We start from the raw sequence: 19,645 nt of genomic DNA, 5'->3' as shown, positions 1-19,645 counted from the left end.
CCACCCATTCATGGATATTTGGCATGCTTGACATGACTGCTGATACAGGACAACAACCGGTTTTATTTATTTATTTATTATTATTTATTTAGTATAACCATACTCGGTGGGTGAAATCCATTGTCAACAGCTTTGTAGATCAATCTTAAGTTCATATGCAAACACCTGAATGCTGTAGACACCTGCCAGCTTGGAGACACATATGAGGGTGTGGTTACCTGTACTGTGGTCTCCAAGCCACAGAAACACACACAGGCATGTATTGTATTGTGTGTGTTTTTGGTGGTTTCCAGCAGTAGAAGAGCTGTCAGACGTGGACGTGTCGTTGTGTGAAGTTCCCAGTGCCTGATCAAACCACTCTCTGATGCAAGTTTTACTTGCACCACAAAATATTTGATGCCGGGTAAAAAAAACAAAAAAACAACTTGACGACTTTCTACCATAAATCTTGAACGCTGGTCTTACTTACTCCATTGTTCAAACACGTCTTGGGTGTATGTGTGTCTTTCTTTTCACTTTTCAAGGTGTATAAGAAATTTCTAAGCACAGTCGTGAAAAGTGTTGTATCGGTGTTGCTTTCCATCTCAGGGACAGCTCTTTATGATTAACAGAAAGTCTGATATTGAACATATCTCGTAGACTGTAAAGTAAACAGTTGTTAATACTGTAGCAATAATACAATTGAGCAAAAGTGCTCTTCTAAGGCACCAACACTGGGATAAATTGTTAAAGTTAAACTTTTCTGTATGCTTAAAGTAATGATAATTGAATGTCAACAAAATGAATTGAATGCATAAAGTGGAGGGTTGAGTGTGCTGCCACGCTGAGCTCTAGGACGTATGTTTGCTGTCAGACTGGAGGGTCATGATTTACTTTGCCTCTCCTGAACCTTTTTTCTTATTCTGTTATTTTAACTGTCTAGACTTTTGAGTGCTGTTTGTCTGCAGCAATATACTGCCTTTGACAGCTTGATTTTATTTAAGTCTTTGATGCAGAGAAGTGTGTGTGTGTGCGTGTACAGTACTGTACTGTGTATGCCACTTCAGTCCTTGAGCTGTGTGTTATGAACAATAGGCCAGGGAGCTGTGCTGGAGAGCAGAGAGGAGAGCTGCCTGTATTTATGACTCTGCCGTTGCCTTAATGCTGCTTAAAACACTCAGCAGGCTTTTTACTTTAATGAGGGTCGGGCAGTGCTACAGCACCCCGCTGCAGTGCACAGTGGTGTGTGTGCATGTGTATGTGTGTGTAAAAGATACAGATCTATGCGAATGCATACATGTAGGAATGAGTGATCAAGAGAGTGAGTGTGTGTTTCTGGAAACGTCTGGCTGTAGTTTTACTGGCTGCAGCTAAATAAGACATGTTGGTGTATGTGTGAGACTGTGAGCCTGATTGGGCCTGCGTAGGTGTAAAACCATTGTGCATTTCTTTCTTGCTTTCTTACAATATGTTTTCTCAGAATTATCTCTTTTTCTAATCCCACATCCCACCCACCTACACACACACACACACACACACACACACACACACACACACACACCACCACCATCTCTGTTGACAGGGTAAATTGTATGAAAAGCTTTTAAGGCAATTAGTGGATTGAGCTGGAGTCTTTCTTCCCATTCGCACTGTTCATTAGCAGCTCCTCCAGTCTCTGATATTACCATCACTCCAAGCTGGCATCAACACCACTCACTTCTTGTGCGTGTCTGCGTGTGCACGTGTGTGCAGATGTGTTACTGCCATGTCTGTCTGTGTGTGTGTGTGTGTGTACTTTACACATCTCCTCGTTGAAGCACAATTTCAAAGCTCACAATTGTCAGAAAATAGATCCCTGCCGCCCTGCCGTTCTGACGATTTTAATCCATTTCAATGAAAGCACAGGAGAGGAAAATCCAATGAGACACACAAAAAAATCATTATCGTTATGGCCATCATTACATTTCTTGCTTGATTATTTCTTTATTAGGCATTTATTTTGCCTGAAAAATGATCACAGTGATTAACTTTTCTATTTGTCAGTCTTTCTCTTCATCCACCATTAGAGATGGGCTTTAAATACATCAGCATCCAGAGGTGTGTGTGTGTTAGTGATATCATATCTAATTGTTATGTTTTGTTATCTGCAACTGTAAATGAGTTAATAATTCATCAGTCAGTTCCTAAGATTGTCTACTGACTTTAGTTTTTGTACACAAACAACAAATCAGGTTCAGTGTCATCTGTAGGCCTCTGCACACACACGCACACCCTGTAGAGAAAATAACCTTATACAGTATATGAACTGAATCTGGTTCTCAGATTAGACATCAACGGCACTAAGCAGTCAAAGTCAAACCAAAAGAGTCGACAGTAAATGTGCCACACATCTGAATGACTGTGGTTTTGTATTTTCAGGAACGCTGAAGTACGTATCTCCGGACCTTTTGATATTTCAGGCGTAGTTTTATTCATGTAGATTAGAATCTGAATTATTATGAACATTTTCTCCCACAACTGGACATCAGTGCCATCGGGTCAGCTCCACTCTCACAGATGACTCTCTTTACTCTCATCGACTGTGAGAGGAAAAAGAGACAATCTGACAGATTACATTACATAAAAGAAGATGTTTGAGATAAGTTTTTAGTTTGAATTTTCTGTGAGCGTTTCAGAGTTTGAGCTCATTTATATCTGTATATTTGTCTGCTGTGTGTGCGTGTGTGTGTGTGTGTGTGTGTGAGAGAGAGAGAGGGAGTTAATTATGTGGAACACTAGAGCATCACTAACTTTGAAGAGGGGAGAACCAAGAACTGTACATTATTGATGAGTGACACACATTGCCGACGTACAGTATTCGCAAACACACGTGCGCTCACTTGCACATGCACACAACCTCAAATATGTACACAGGCACATAAATACTATATATCTATAAATAACATATATATTTGGCAGTGATCCTTCCTCCAGCTCCAGAATGTTTAACAGCGGTTGCTGACATACTTCCAGTACCTGCTTTACGTTAGGCCTCCAACAGCTCCCTCTCTGCTCCATATGGGACTGTCATTGGCCCTGTTCACTACATTATTTAGTAGACAGAGCATTTGATGCCACAGCTATAACTGATCTCAGTTCATCATTAATGCTGAATTTGGCTGAGACCAGTATGCTTTCATTACTGTATTACTCTCACACACAAACATCCATGTACACACACATTATGTCCTTATTATTATCTTCTACATAAGAGTTCTTAAATTAAACATAACATGTTTATTTCATCCGTCTATCTGTGCTGGTTTACTTAGGCAACAAAACAGTTTTTTTTTTTAACTCCAGTGAATCTTCATAAATTCAAACCAGAGCTTCAGTTGTATTGCTCATGATGTGTTACTGTAGCTGTTTCTCCCTGCAGAGGGAAAACTGGAAGACATTTTTGCCACCATGAATATCATTTTAAACTTTTCCTTCAAAGCTGTACTCATCAATATATGGATTGGTTGAGCCTCTTTGGTTTTTATGATCCGCAACTTGACTTTATTGGTTCACTCTTGAGCTTGTCAGTGGCAAAAAAAGATAATCCAATGATGGTACAGACAGCATCTAGAGGCTTCAGAGCTCACTCATGTCAGTGTTTTTCCAGGTTGTATACCTTTCTTAACATGCAAACTTTCCGTTTTATTGGTGATATGATGATACTACAGGTTTGTGGCGTGCTCATCACTTTTAATGACCACATCTGGTCCTGAGAAATCATGTTTTTTCATGTGCTGATGTCACAATACCCATAGAGAAACAGAATCTATCCTCAATTCAAAATGCTTGACATTTTTGACCCAGGATGATGTCCTAAAATTGACCCAGAGTGTGAAAAGGGATGTGACGCAAAGAGCTGAATAATTAGCTTCTGCTTAACATTAACGGTATACACTTGATTAGGTAGCTGTTAATGAATTATACTTGTTCTGTGTGTGTTTTTAAAGGGACAACGAGGAGTTTCTATTCAGTTATAAAAAAAGTCTCACGTTAATCCAGTTGTCCAGGTGTTGAGAAGACTTTTTTTAATAAAAAAAAAAAAAATTTAATAGACTATAGATTACTAATTGGCCTGTTACAACTGGAATAGATAATGTAACTGTTTTTATTATGTAATCAAAGTAATGTAACTAATCATATTTGGTTACTTCTCAGGACTGACAATTGAGTTAAGTTGACCTGATGACCCATTAAGTTGAAATGTTACATTTATGGAGTTCCTGCTCGGCCAAAACATGCATAAGGACAGAATGGATGTGATATTGCACATGAAAGCCATTAATGTCTTTATAATCACAAATATCTTGATTAGTAACTGTAATTATGTTTTTTTTTCTTAGTAACAGATTACAATCATATTAACTCATATGTCTCTTCACTTTAATATTATGTAATAATACAGTCATTATCCACCAATTCAGATGCCTGAAACAACTCCTGTCACGTTGCACGTACAAAACTCAATCACACCCCAAAAATCAGCTGTTGAGATGTGATCATCTCACTCTTTTTTAACATGTTCTTGTAAGTGTAAGAAATCTTCCTAAAACAAGATATCACTGTCTACCGTCTAAAACGAAAAAAAGAAAACTCACTTTTTACAAGAATGCACACGGAGGTCTTTATCTGAAGTGGAATGAGCTCAGAAATACTAAACAGTTGCTCTTTGTCATATTTTTCCTGACTGTTGTAGCTCTCTGCTCCAGTTCAATAGCTGCTCACCCATTCATTGCAGACTGGGGACACATTGTTTTTTATGGAGGCATATTATGCTTTTATTGGGGTCAAGGGTCAAGCGCGTATACTCTGAGCTCTGGCTGCAGATCAATACTGTATAGAACAGTCCAAGGAGCACAAATATTGAATAAAGAATATGCGTAAATCTCACGCCGCGCTATATCGCTTCCACTATCTCTCTCTCTCTCTCACACACACACACACACACACACACACACGTGCATGATATAGAAATGATCGCACGTGTTTATATCCACATGGTGCAGAAACACCGGGCTGTGCATGTACAGTATGCACACAATATGAAATAAATATACAAGACACAGTAGCTTGTAGCAATGACGCTTGTACGGACCATTTCCCAGTTCATGTACGGACAGTTAGACACGCAAGTGCTCACACTGGTGCTATTGACCTTTCTCCTTCAGTAGCCACAGATCACAGTACATCAACCCTAGGCTTTTCCCACTAGCAATTGAAACAATAGTCACGTTAACCCTGCAAAAGCAACAGCACTTAAATGCAATTTGAGTTATTTTGTACATTAGCTTTTCCTCTCTGACAAATCAGCTATTACTGCTAATAAGCCCATCCCTCTGTTATGTAACGCAGTGATGGAACGTCCATGCAAAACACAAACAGAAGATGATTTAAAGGTGCTGCGTGTCCCATGTTTAAACATCATTATACCATTAATAGTGATACCCTGGTGCAATTACTGTAAACAAATGAGGCCATGGGCTAGATGATCGGTGGTTGGTATCTCACTTCATCTTTCATCGAAACACATAGTTGCTCATGTTAACAGTTATTTTTCCACAGGGAAGAAAGCCTTCCAGGGTGATACCCCAGTGTTATTGTGTGTGCGTGTGTTTGTGTGTGTGTGTGTCGCTCGGCCACCAAACTGAATCAAGATATGGAGTAGACTGTAAACTCACAACTGCACAACACTCAACTGTAATTAATAGAAATGTTTGAAGTGTTGCCGCCGGGGACTGAACAACTTACATCTTTAGTCACCTGCCATTGCAAGAAGAAGAAGTCGAGGGAGCACCAGGATGATGTCATAGTTCAACACAAACATCAGACAATAGAAACATGATGAAGAAAAGGTGGAGGAAACATGGCGGGCGTTAAAATGTGATTAATTTATTAATTCATTGAGGAAGTGTAATGGTCTCTATGAATAATATGTTAGATTATGTAATATAACATACTTGATTTGCATTCACAGTTATATCACGCAACACCATCTGATCTGTTTGTCTCTTTGCAATGATTTAGTTGCGTTGTCACTGATACATAGACTTTTCCATGTAAAATTAAAAAAACAACAATATTTTGGCTAATGATTTTCTCAGACCTCCATTATATCCACTCTATTTTTATTTTTTTTTCCACAAATGCTCATGGCAGTTGAACAGAAACACACTTTATGATGTTTTTTTGTTGTTGATGTTATTGCAGAAATACCTCTAATTTAATGTAGCAAATGATTACATCATTAAAATACAGTACATGACAAACCATGTTATGAGGGGTGAAAGCAAAACACTTAACGTTGAGGTAAATTCCTCATATGATCTGACACGGATCACAGCAGGTGAAAGAGAAAACTCACGAAGGCTGATATGATCCCTTAATCCTTTACCTTCAGCCGTAGCCTTTGCCCCATAGCAAGGACAAAATCCCTCTCCTCCTCCTCTACCTTTCCACTTTCTGTCAACATGATGACATCATGCTCATGTGTGTGTATGTGTATGTGTGTGTGTCTGTGTTACACAACGATAGAGCTTCTTTTGACTTACTGAAAAAGGAGACTGACTTCTGAAGGCCCTGTGGTGCGTCTGAAGTCCTCTAAGCTGCTGACCTCCTCACATCCAGAGCTGCTTGGTGGATGCAATGCCTTTGGATTTGGATTTGCCTTTCTCTCTCTCTCCCTCGCTCCCTCGCTCCCTCCCTCTCTCTTTACCCTTTTGTTTCAAAACAAGACTGAAGCCGAGCATTGTGGAGGGTATTTAATGCCCCCCTCTCTCTCTCTGTGTCTTTGTCTTTTGCTCTTTTTATCGCTGCCTATCTCTCACTTCTCTCTTGCTGTCACCCATCTCACTAAATCAGGGTGACATGACCAGTCCTGGGTTGCTATGGTGATAGTCCCACTGGTATGGTGGCAGTTGCGATGGCAGCGTTCAACGGGTCCCTCTGTGTGTGTTGCGAGTGTGTATTTCTGTGTTGTCAGAGGTGCGAGATGCCAAGTGGCGATGGTTTGTGTAATTATGAGTGTTCATAGACCAGCATACAGTATATGTGTATAGGAGTGTGTGTGTGTGTGCAGGCGTGTTGCGTTGCAGCCTCCTGCAGATGTTCTCTGGCCCCAGCGCCTCCTGCCAGCTGCTCCGCCCCCAGAACACACACACACACACACACATACACACACACGCGCACACACACACACACACACACACACACACACACACACACACACACACACACACACACACACACACACACACACACACACACACACACACACACACACACACACACACACACACACACACTCCTCTTAATTAAGAGCCCTGTGCCACGGTGGGCGACTCAACAGGGGCATGATGGCACACACACAAATACACACACACACACAAGTGCATAAAACAGTGTTTTTTTCCTTGTGTGTGTGTGTGTGTGTGTGTGTGTTTGGGGGGGATGATCCACCGGTGTTGCCCTTGAAGCCCTGTGGTCCAGGTAGTGGTGGTGCTGCTGGTAGGTAAACAAGCAGCTAATCAGGCCTGTGTGTCTAATCCACACACTCCACCAGGCAGAGCTACTGACACCAACTGACTCTCTCCCTGTTGAGCGGGTGTTGTGATGAAGAGGAAGGAGGAAGGAGGGGGGGAGGGGGAGGGTGGACAGCGGGAAAAGAGGAGGAAGAGCGAAGCAGTCGGATTTGGTTCAGGGGTGGAGGGCAAGAGCGAGGAGGTAGGTGAAGGTGGAGCAGATACTGTATGGGCATCAGGAAGTCAGTGAGGAGGAGGAAAAATGCACAGAGAGGACGACGACGTACAAACTGTGATAATAATGTGTGTAGTTATTATGTGCATGACTTGTGCACGTGTGAGTGTAAACCTGGTTTTCATCCAAGTATTTCTGCAAATTGGAGTTACACATTAGCAGCGAGTGTGAAAACGCAGCGCTCTCATTTAGTTCAATGACTCCACTGTACTGACGTACGGGGGTTGCCAACTAAACAAAAAGAGTGTCCTTGCTCATCCTTATCAGGTACTGTAGCCTTCCATAGTGAGCCGGGCAGGGACAGTACACACCTGACCTGAGATCACTTTGTAAATATGAGCACCAGCTTTTTACTGTTGTCTGAAAGAAAGATAAAATTGCTGACTCTGTGATGACGTTCCAGAGTCGGATCTTTTTTTTTTAGGTATATTTTTTGGCTTTTATGCCTTTATTTGATAGCCATAGTATAGATAGACAGGAAAGGGGGAGGCAGAGAGAGGGGGAATGACATGCAGGAAAGGTCTGCCCGACGCGGGATTCGAACCGGGGACGCCTGCATTGAGGACTGTAGCCTCTACATGGGGCGGCCGCTCTAACGACTGCGCCACGCACCGCCCCCGAGTCGGATCTTTTACTCGAAGCAGCCTGGATCCTTACGTCCATGCTGCTTTGGTGTGAGTACTTGGTGAGAAATATATTCTTAAACATTGCAGGAGGCACCATCTTTAGACTAGAAAATGCTTTGGTAACAGCACAGTGGCTTCTTTAGTTAAAGGGATAGTTCAACATTTTGGCAAATTGCCATAATCTCTATAGTCATAGCAGTAGGTTCGTTATACCTTTAATTGTCGGTGCAAGCTATTTTTAGAATGGCGGAGCAGAGCCGCGAGCTGCTCAGAGCTATGCTACGGAGGCTAATGGGATTTCTTGGTTTCCCTCATCAAACTCATCAAATACACAATCCAACAACTCCAAAACACTCTGGTGGACAAGTTGTGACCTGCACATTCACCACGCTATGAGATAATAACGGAACGTTACGAGACAGAGTTGTTTTAGAGGTAAATACAGAGACTGCTTGCTGAAAAACTGCCCCTGAAGGCAACACGCATCAGCGGTTTTGCATGAATTTACCTATGTTCCGTTATTTTCTTATAGCATGGTCTTTGGAGTTTTTGGATTGTGTATTTGATGAGTTTGATGAGGGAAACTAAGAAATCCCATTAGCCCAACAAATAAAGGTAACAAACCTACTGAGGGATTATGGAAATTGGCCAGTTTGCCAAAATGTTGAACTATCCCTTTAAAGAAAAATAATACATTACTCACATTCTGGTTTTGAACATGGACATTTAAAGAACAAAAGTCACATGATCAATCCTTTATGACTGATATTATAGCCAGTGAGTACGATTAAAGAGCAGAACTTAGAGAGGTAGATAAATGTAGAGAAATTAGTCTTTTAATCTCCGCTGTAATTCATTCCACATCTCTGTACACTATTCCTTAATTAACAAGGATTCACACTGATCTCACTCCACACCAACTAATCATCTGTATAAACAATTAAAAACTGTAGGGAATTTAGTGATTTTTAGGGATGTTCGGATTTTGAATCTTTTTTCAAATGACCTATCATCCACTACATCCTAAGCACATCACGCATGCTGCTGCTGCCATTTGTGCAACATCCTTCATGGTTTTATGTCTGTGAGTGAGCAGTAGGAGATTTTAAAAGCAGGTTTATGCCCTGAAATGAAAGATTGAAATATACCGATATGTGTTGGCACTAAAGAGGAATAATGTAGAACTTCTATACGATGAATGGCCACAGAAGGCTTTTTTCTGTTCAGTCTTTTCCTGTGAATGTAGTATATTTTTTCAGAAGGTTGCCTAACATACGTATATAATATTGAGTAAAGTGCTAAAGAAAAAGTAATATATACTGTATATACAGGGTTTTTAGATTGAGATTCCTCCTGCATGTACTTCTACTACATTATGCCCTCAGTCCCTCTTCTTTAATGTTTGTCGTAGTCTCATCTAGATCTACTTTGACACAGTCCTGCTGTTCCACATGTTCCTTATTATCTCCTCCTTTTTTCTGTTTTTTCCCCCTGGTCTCTTTTTCGCATCACCTATCTCTTTAATTCCTCTCTCTCCTCTCTCTCCTTTTCTCTCTCTTTTTTTCTTTCTTTCTTTCTGTCATTGTCTCTCCCTCTTTACTCCCTCTGTGCCTCCTCTGCTCTGTCATCTCCTCTCCTCCTCTTCCTAACACACCCGGACACGACAGAACACCACGGATAGTTAATAATTCTCTAATTTCCGCTCTTCACGGCGTGTAGAAGGTGTCGCAGATAACCTGATTTATCAGACGGCTATTAGAATGTGAATCAGGGGTATTAAAGCAATGGACATTAACTTGCACATTGTTTAAACAACGCCACGGGACTAATGGATTTCAAAATGAATTTGTCAACACCGTTCCCCGTGAATATAATTAGTCAAATGAGAGCAAAGCAGTGGAGGAGACCAGAGGAGGAGTTGGAGAGTAGTTTAGCACACAGGATACACACAGATGCTGCAGCAGGGAGCTATGAGGAGTTTAATAGCTGGAGAAATGTGCACCGGGTTTCTCAAACTATGATGTGTGTCGAGCGGATGCTGATGGAGATGAATGGGATTACCAGTGCATGTGTCAAATACTGGGAGAAAAATCACCTCCTTTTCCCCGGAGGGTTCTCCGTTTTATGAAAAATAAACAACTTATTAGACACGCTGAATAATGCCAACTGTACATCACTGGAGCCGTGCCATTAAGTTCTGGGAATGACGTTCGATATTGTTGCCAATACTTTAGATTTTTCAAGCTTTCGGAATGAGCAAGTGGCAGATAATAGATTTCAGAGGAAGTCAGCACATTTATCTGTGGCACTTGTGCGAATGAAAAAATAAACAGAGGCGCGTTGTAGAAAAGTAAGTAGTCCATAGATAACAAGCAAAGTAATAAGTATAAACTCTGTTTTCATCTGTTCATTCAATTTTATATCAGCAGGAAATCTTGAGGCTGCTGCCTGAGTGTCTGTGCCGTACACTACAGCTCCACTATAACAACACATCAGTGACATGTGCTGTTGAACATTGTGAGACAATACTTCTTTATTGTCATGCTAATGTAGATTACTACTAAAATGATCAGTGCTCAGCTGCTGTGGAGAAAAAATGACCAAGCCCCTCTTTTAAAAATGAAACTACACATTTGTGAGGCTTCCTCTGTTAAGTTTTAGGCCCTTGTGTGTCTGAGTGCTACAGACAGGGTTTGCAACATTAAGCACTCAGTTTAAGTAGTTGGTTTAACATGTAAGGGTTAAACCAACAGTGCTCTCAAATCCTCCACATTGGTCCTATGGTTAAAAATCTGGATTCAGTAATGATGCTGCACCGGTGCCAGAGCGGCGTTAACACACATCACACAGCTTCACTCTAGTGCTCTGCTGCCTCTACCTCTGTGGGCGTGTGGTGCTGCTCAGATCTGCACTTGTTTTAAATAACAAGAAATTTCAACTCATGCACGCTGACTGACTTGACTGACTGACTGACTGGAAATGTTGTAACTCGCGGGTAAAAAAAAAAAAAAATTCAATAATGAATTTTCAGAAAGTAACCACAGCTCTGGAAAAAATTAAGAGACCACTTTAAAATGATCATTTCCTCTGGTTTTACTATTCATAGCTATGTGTTTGGGTAAAATTAACACTTTTGTTTCATTCTTTAACGCACTGACAAAATTCTCCCAAATTGGAAATAAAAATATTGTCATTTAGAGCATTTATTTGCTGAAAATGGCAACAGGTCAAAATAACAAAAAAGATTGTGTTTTCAGACATTGTATAAAAAACAAATTCATATTCAGTTTCAAACAACACAACACTGGGAGAGTTTAGAAATCAAAATTTGTGGAATAATCCCAATTTTTAATCGCAGCAGTGTTTTTTTTATTTATTTATAATCTTTCTTCCTCATTAAATATGATTTGGTTCAGGTGATCAGCTAGTAGAGTGAGGTGAGCTTGTGTTGGAGTTCAATAGACACTGGAATCGATGGCTGCCATACAGGTACATGTAGAGAAGCTGATTTATTAAGAACATTTTGGAGTGGTCTCTTTATTTTTTCCAGAGCTGCACAGTAAGGTAACAGAGAGCACACTGAAACTGAAACCCACTCACACCTGTGGAGAAACTAAAGATATTTCTCTAAACTGCGGACTCACATTGAGGGAAGCGTTTCAGACCTGAAGTGCACTGAAGTCACAACACACACATGCAGACACACACACACACACACACACACACACAAAGTTCCTCTGCCACCTCCAGCTTCATGTCTGGGTCCGTCGCAAGAGGAGAGCTGGCCGCTGGGCAGAGAGGGCAGTGGGGTGCGGTGAGGAGGGGTGAATGGGTGCCGCTTGAATACTAATGCTCCACTTTAGAAGCCAAGCTTTTCTCCATCCCCACATCCCCTCTGCTCTGTCCCCGTCTCCCTCTGCATCTTTACCCCTCAGTCACTTTGCCTCAGTTTCCTCTCGTCTGCGTGGTTTTTTTCCTTCATATCTTTTCCTCACCTCCCTCACTACTCTTAAAAGTCTTTCTCCCCCCCCCTCTCTCTCCTTCCAGCTTCTCTTCACTCCTATCCTCTCCTCCTTTCCTCCCTCTGCCAGGCTTTCCTGCACCCACGCTCCCTCTCCATCCATCTATCCAACTTTTTTTTCCCTCTTCCTTTCCACCCTCTATCACTCATCTGTCTTCTCCCCATGTTCTTTCTCTTTGCCATTCACTTTTAAACCCACACACACTCACTCACACACTTACACACACACACACATCCTTGACAAAGCCAGCTAATTACAGGCAAGTGTCCACTCCAGCCCTTCTTAAATACCGAGCTGATTAATGAGACGGAGGTGTAGGTCCAGGAAGTCTCACCCTTGGCGGGTGGTGAAACACACCCCTGGCTGCCACTGTCTCTCACACAAACACACACACACACCTTTTCCTTTTCCCATTTTCACACTTTCAAACACACATTATCAGCCATGTGCAGCTCCATTACAGCAATACTGATATTGCTGTTATATACCTTACCTCATCCCCCATGTATCTTAGCCTCACTCCCCCTACATACACCCTTTAGTGTCTAAGGCAGCCTGTTGACTTTTGCTATCTTTTTTTTTTTTTGTACAGTAACTCCTGCAGAGGAGAGCCAAGCGGTAAGAGCCGCAGCCGCAGGGGCCCCAGGTGTGAGCGAGGGCCTCCTCTGAAGTAATGTTGGTTCATTTTCTCAGAGGCAGCTCAGGCACGACTCACCGTTGGCTCAAAATGGCCTCCGACACATCTCTGTGTCTGATTTGTGTGTGTGTTTGACCCTGAGGACCGGCGTGAATGCGGCGGGAGCAAGGAGATAGAGTGCAGCTGCTGCCGCTGAATGCTGACACACATGCAGAGCAGCGAACGCGTGTGCACACACACACACACACCCGCACAATCACAATCTAGACTGGGTCAGCCAGGTTCAAAGCATTTGTATTCATGTAAGGTTTTGCATTGGCTCCACCACCTACAGTGTTCCATCTAACTGTGGGACGTGGCTTTCTACTTTCACACTCAGAAGACCTTGGACTGTGTTGGGGTGTGTTTATGGCTGTATTTATGGCAGTATGGTGCTACCTGAGCCAATGCACCTGACTGAATGCATTTCCCCACTCTGATCATCCTTGTAAATACTTGAGGGATTCGGTATTTTGATGCTCAAATTGACCTCTCTGACACACCAGCTTTGAGCGTACATGTGCTCATGCTGTGCACGTGTCAGGCCTGATCCAAACACACCTACATCTCTCCACTGCAGTGAAACGTGCACAAGCACATACATGTACAGTATGGACAGAAATGCACAAAGCCATACCAGAAATATTTTGATATAACAACCACAACCTATTTTAAATGAGAAAATCACAGGATGACAACTTTATTATTGCATTTTGGTGTTATAGGACCCAATCACTGCTTTTGAATCCACCATTTGGTTGGTTAACTGGGTCGGACTGTTTGGCACTACTCTGTGGTACAGGTCTTATTTGCAAGACAGACTTTAAAAAAAAAAAAATCCCCATTGGCAAAACTTTGTTTTGCAGGCAGGTCAGTGTGACCTGTGGAGTACCACAGAGATCAATACTTAGCCCCTCTCTGTTCACCCTAAAGCCATGAAGCCATATTTTTTCAAAGCAAAAACATTAATCGCCTTTTCAGAAAGTGGATTTCTCTTGTTCACTCGGTGCAAATTAAAGTGCCAGAGTTATCTAAATCATCATGCAAAATAAACACAAAACTAAATGGATAGTGTTTGGCACCCATAAGGAAAAAACAGGAATAGATATTCAAACTAGACTTCAGCCTCGGTCCGTGGATAGCTCAACATTTTGTCCAGATCTAATCAAAACAAAACAAATATGAACATATTAGACTCAACTACCAGTTCTCTGCTGCCTGTGATTGAATATTTGTCCCTGCTTAGGTTTTACAATGTTGTTTTTTTAATTTATTATTACGCAATATGTGAGACACTTTTGACTGCCACTGAAAATGAAACATGCGTGTCTTGCCTTTATCAGAGCAATTGCCAACACACCTTATCCTATTGTCACACACTTGTACTTGTGTGTGACTGACACACACCAAATCTGGGCGGGGTTTAGTTCAGAGTTTAGCTCCAGCCTTTCATCCTGTATCCCTCATCCATCTTTTCTCCCTCCATACTTCTTTCACTTGTTACTTTCTCTCCTGCTGAGCCATTTGACACTAATTCCCAAATATGTCTCCATCACAAACTTGCATAAGTGACTGTGTCACCTTTGAAACACTTGAAGGGACTGTGATATCCGTCTTTGTTTGGGGCTGACACGCACACACATAGAAGCACAAGAACATGTGTGAATGCACACTACGACGTCTTCCTTATAATTGAGTTGAAACAAAGATGAACTCCTAATAAAGCGGACTGCCTTGCCTCCTGCAGACAAGCAATTCTTTTCACACAACGGCAGAGAGCCACAGTTTTAATTCATGCACTGAAGAGACGCTCAGAGATTTTGACCTAAAAAAAAAAAAGACAAAACATGGAGCAAAGGAAGTGGCGTTGTAGAAGAGGATGTAGGAGAATTTCCTGACTTCATTGACAGTGAATTAAAACATAAACCATGGTGGCACGGGTATTTGGAAATTATACTGTACATTTTAAATGACACATTCCACATGAAGACATTGTGAGAGACGATTTGAGAGTAGCCTATCACTCAACAAATCCCTTTGAATGAGAGTACACAAAACCTGCTCAGCATCGTCACTTGGCCTTGAGCTCAGTGTGGAAATCCAACTTGGATCAGGCGAGGAAAGTTGGCCACATAGCTCATCTTCTTGTTCCCTTCAGAATAAGAAATGAGGCTTCTATTAAAAAAGACACGACTTTTTGATTGTTAATTAAAAAATAATAGTTCTACAATTACATTCTGTTTTTCTCATACCATAGCACAATTGCACAGATGCTTTTATTTGAAATATTATCCAAAACATATCCCCAAAGTGTAGATGCTGTCAAAGGCTTCAGACTCACTGAGCAGCTTGATAAAACTGCAGTGATATTCCCTTTGTGTTCTTGAGAGAGCCTTACTCTCATTTGGATAAAAAAATGTTAGTAAAGGTGGACACGGCCTCTGTGGCATCCCAGGTGTCCGAGGAGTAGCTGTGAAGCTCAGAGTTGGCTGCTGTGCCATCGTCATCGTGGTAGTGACTCCTAGCTAATCCATTAGTTGAGGTAGACTGTGTTAGATGCTGGTTTAGTGATCGTAACAAGCACTCCCGATAGCACTGTTAGCGCAGCTACGCCTGGCTAATGAATTGGCTGCCAATTGGCCAGTTAAACTAACTAACTATCTAAAAAATAAGTTATAGTGACACAGACCTCTATCCCTGGTAATAAGTTTAAATAAATAAATAAAAATAGTAGTAGAATTTTGCTTATCAGACACTACAAACACTTATCAGAAACTACCAACACTACAAATTAGTTGTAGCAACACAAAGCAGGAAGCTAGCAGACTGACGGCACCCAAAAGTCACTCAAGGTGAGCACAGCCTCAATTATGTAATTTAGACTCTGATGACATTTTAAACAGATGAGTTGCATAATAATTCACCCTCTGTTAAGTCGTCATAACTATAGATCAATACCATTTTCTTTTACCAGGCTGTAAAAGATGCAAATTCACAATTTTTTGGGACTTTGTCTCGTGTGGTCATGTGAGGAACTGCAATTTTGAATCTCTCTCAAGTCGCCAATGATAACAATTGCAGCAGTGCACAGTGACTCTAATGGTCCAAATTAGGAGAAAACTCGGCAAAAAAATCGCAATCGAGGAAAACAGAGCTCAAAACTTATTACTGTTAAAGATGAAGAAAATGAACAAGGATTTGTCCACATGTGATGCAGAAAACCTGTAGAGATGTGACGGAAGTGTGTCCGCTGTGGTGGACAAGGAGAGAATGAAGCATCAGTGCTTTATGTAAAGGACACAGCAGCTTGACCTGGCGTGGCATGGCACAGCATGGCAGGCTCCAGTGAGGCTTCACCCACCCAAGGCTCCATCCCGCCTGAGCTCAACACAATCAGGCCTCGACAGTGAAACCGACTTCAGGTTACCATGACAACACGGAGGCACTGCTTGCATGGGACAAAGGCTGGCAGGTCCCGTGTGCGTGCGTGTGTGATTGAGAGAGAGAGAGAGAGAGTGAGTGATGTGTGGCAGAGCAGGCGCGGCCCTCCTGGGGCCCTCATTCGTTTGTCTCTGGCTGAGACCACAGGAGCCCTGATGCAGCAGAGATGGAGGAGGAGGAGGAGGAGGAGGAGGAGGTGGTGGTGGTGGTGGTCGGGGTGAGGACAGGGGGGAGGATGATGGGGAGGGGGCCAGCAAAAGAAAGGCAACTGATGTGGAAAGAGAGGATGATAAAAAGATGCAGGCAGAGGTGTAGAATGAGGGAAAGAATAAGAAATGGAAAGAGTGGCAGGATAAATAGAGTGAAACATGGGGGACCAGAGATTACTCTGTGCCCATTTGTTCATTCACTCATCCATCAGTCATGTGCAATATCTCACACAGCATAAGCTGGATCTCGACAAATCTGCTTTAAAAACAAGACTTTACCATCACATTTAAGCAAATTAATTACACCTATTAGCAGGGCACTTAAAATTCAAAATTTTAATAACCTGTCTTCCACACTGACACTTCAAATGACTTCAAACAGCACCGTTACCATAACCACAGAAAATAATGAAACAATGAGTACTTAGGCTTGTCTCAATGAACTCTTTTGCTGCACCAAAACATTGAAAAAGAAAAACTGAGCTCACCCTGCACACCTACCGTACACAATCAGCTCTCTTATGCAAGACTTTTACTCATTGATTTTTCCACAGCTTGTATCAGACAATTACAACCAGAATGAGGCGTTATAGTCCTTTTTAAGTCCAAGGACGTGTTGTTTGGTTTGGTTTCTTTATTCTGCCACTGTTTTATGGCTGTAAACGTGAGAAAGAGGCATAATGAACAGCTGTTACTAGGCAGTATTTGATTAAATATTGTGAATACGTAAATCATGAACACATTATTTGTGATGACACGTTTTGCTTGAATATAGCCCATGTAAAAAATGTATATGTATCATCTTACTGTCATCACTCAACTATCAGTACCTTGGTTATCTTGCTGACAAGAAATTAAGTTTTGAACTGATCTGATTTCCTCAAGCAACCCTTAAGTAAAGTCACTGGTGAGCAGCGGCCTCCTCTGTCTGATGTGTTTGACAGAAAAAGCGACATCTATTATGGCATTTACTGTGTTTTCAATTGTCTTATTGTGCTTTTCTATGCAACCATACTGCAAAAATAATTTCCCCCTGCTCGACAAGACCAAAATTTAACTAATAAGTTTGATTTTGATTCAATTGTAACTCTTTATTTTCTTTTTTTTTTCCAGGATTGGATCACACAAACAAGGACCTGAAGAAAAACTTTGTAAGTAAACTTGAAATGTGATTTCTGATCAATAACTGATCTCAACCAAATCTCATTAAAGCTTGGCTGTAAAATATCATCTCTGCAGTTATCTAAAGTAGATCTCAGGGACGGTTATGTGTAATTTCTGATTGAGTTGTCCTTCCACCGGACTTTATATTCAGACACCAACACAAACAAGTGGATTTTCATTACAGGAAAATCTTTGTATTGACTTTCCCTTTAACTGCCCAACTTCTCCATTACCTAACAGACAATAAGTTTCATATAATGATAAAGCTGCTTTATTCTGTTAGGCTGGTGTTGAGCTGGCTAGCCATAAAGCATATGTGGAGTGGCAGTGTTGTTTGCTCCTGCCTTGTCTTTTATAATCCTATAGGCAGTTTGAAGCGTGCAGGCCAACTTGTACTTTGTCAGAGCAGATTGTCTGGCATGGATAAGCCTGGCTGGAGAGAGAGCGAGCGACAGAGATACATAATTGCTCTTGTTCAGTTTGCTGCCAAGACATCCTCCTCCCGTTATGCCTATATACACTGGCAAACAAGTCATTCAAACATGCTCACTTTTATGAGGCACACACACACACACACGCACACACACATCTATCTCCTCGGTGACAGTGATTGCCATCAGTCCGAAGAAATATGATGACAGACTACTGTAATTCAAGCGCCAGTATCAAGAGTTTCTAATGGGATTTCTTCATTTCCTGTCAAGCCATTCAGATGTTTTGTGCCGTGGGTTACATTGTCTTACACTGTGCTTTAATTTGTTTTCTGTCTGGTTTACAGGAGACCCTCGCCAGTCTTGACCTGTGCGCTTTACACGGTGTGTCTCCTGATCCCATGCCTGCCAAAGATGAGGAGAATAGGTAATTACTATTGTCCTTTTGTTTCTTTTCTTCTGAGACTTCAATTCAATTGACCCATTTATTCAGCCCGTCTATTAACAAAAACAAAAAAAAAGCAGCAACAACAGCGTAAAGAATGAATTAAACGCCAAACACTTTGGTTACGTCTCATTCAAAAAACTCTTACAGAGTTAAAAGTGAAACAGACAATTAAAAAAATATGAATCAGTGACGAATCTAATCTCTGTCTTGCTTGTGAACAGTAAATATGCAATCTAGAAATAAATTAGGAAATATGTAAGATCAAAGTCACATTCTGAAATAGAAGATCAATACTTTTTCATCATTTTATCACATCATATTATTATTAACTGACGAATTTGGTGCTTTTCCCTTTTTAATTCTTTTAAAATGATGAAGCTGCATGTGTCAAACAGGGTGGGAATTAGTGAATGGTCAATTAGCAGATAACTGACCATTCGCTAAACCCTACACCATCAAATTGATCTTGTTCTCAGTGCAAGATCACTATGTTGTAAAAAAAATGATTTTGAAAAAAAAAAAGTGTAACATTGAGGGATAAAACATAATTTTATGTTTTCAAGAATAGGAATTAAGCAGCAGAAGGATTTTCTTGGACCTTTCCTTCCAGTTTCCAGTATCCTTTTTTTTCCCTCCGGTCTTAAATCAGGGATGTATTGTGCAAATTTGTTCTGCCCAGGTTTAATGTGGTCTCACTCACATCTGTGCATATTCGGTCTCAGTGTGTGGTTAATATCTTCTTCCCTGTCTGTTTCAGTCACGGGACCCGGTGTGCAGGGGAAGTTGCCATGGAGGCCAATAACTCCTACTGTGGTGTGGGCATTGCCTTCAATGCCAGGATTGGAGGTGAGGACAACAATA

The 19,645-nt window shown here is 41.3% G+C and overlaps 1 protein-coding gene across 1 annotated transcript in view; it reads left to right on the top strand.

Moving 5' to 3' along the window:
- LOC310999766 (PC3-like endoprotease variant B) overlaps positions 1-19,645 on the top strand; it is a gene marked incomplete at both ends in the record, with an annotated part of 161,223 nt that overhangs the window by 75,451 nt on the left and 66,127 nt on the right. The window contains 3 exons of the mRNA XM_083990320.1: positions 17,855-17,892; positions 18,684-18,763; positions 19,542-19,630. Of these exons, the coding sequence (XP_083846446.1) occupies positions 17,855-17,892; positions 18,684-18,763; positions 19,542-19,630 (207 nt within the window). The remainder of the gene's footprint in view (positions 1-17,854; positions 17,893-18,683; positions 18,764-19,541; positions 19,631-19,645) is intronic.

The sequence above is a fragment of the Trachurus trachurus genome, assembly GCF_905171665.1.
Source record: "Trachurus trachurus genome assembly, chromosome: 16".
NCBI lineage: Eukaryota > Metazoa > Chordata > Actinopteri > Carangiformes > Carangidae > Trachurus > Trachurus trachurus.
The sequence above is the reverse complement of the archived record's forward strand: the minus strand, read 5'-3'. Positions and strand labels throughout refer to the sequence as shown.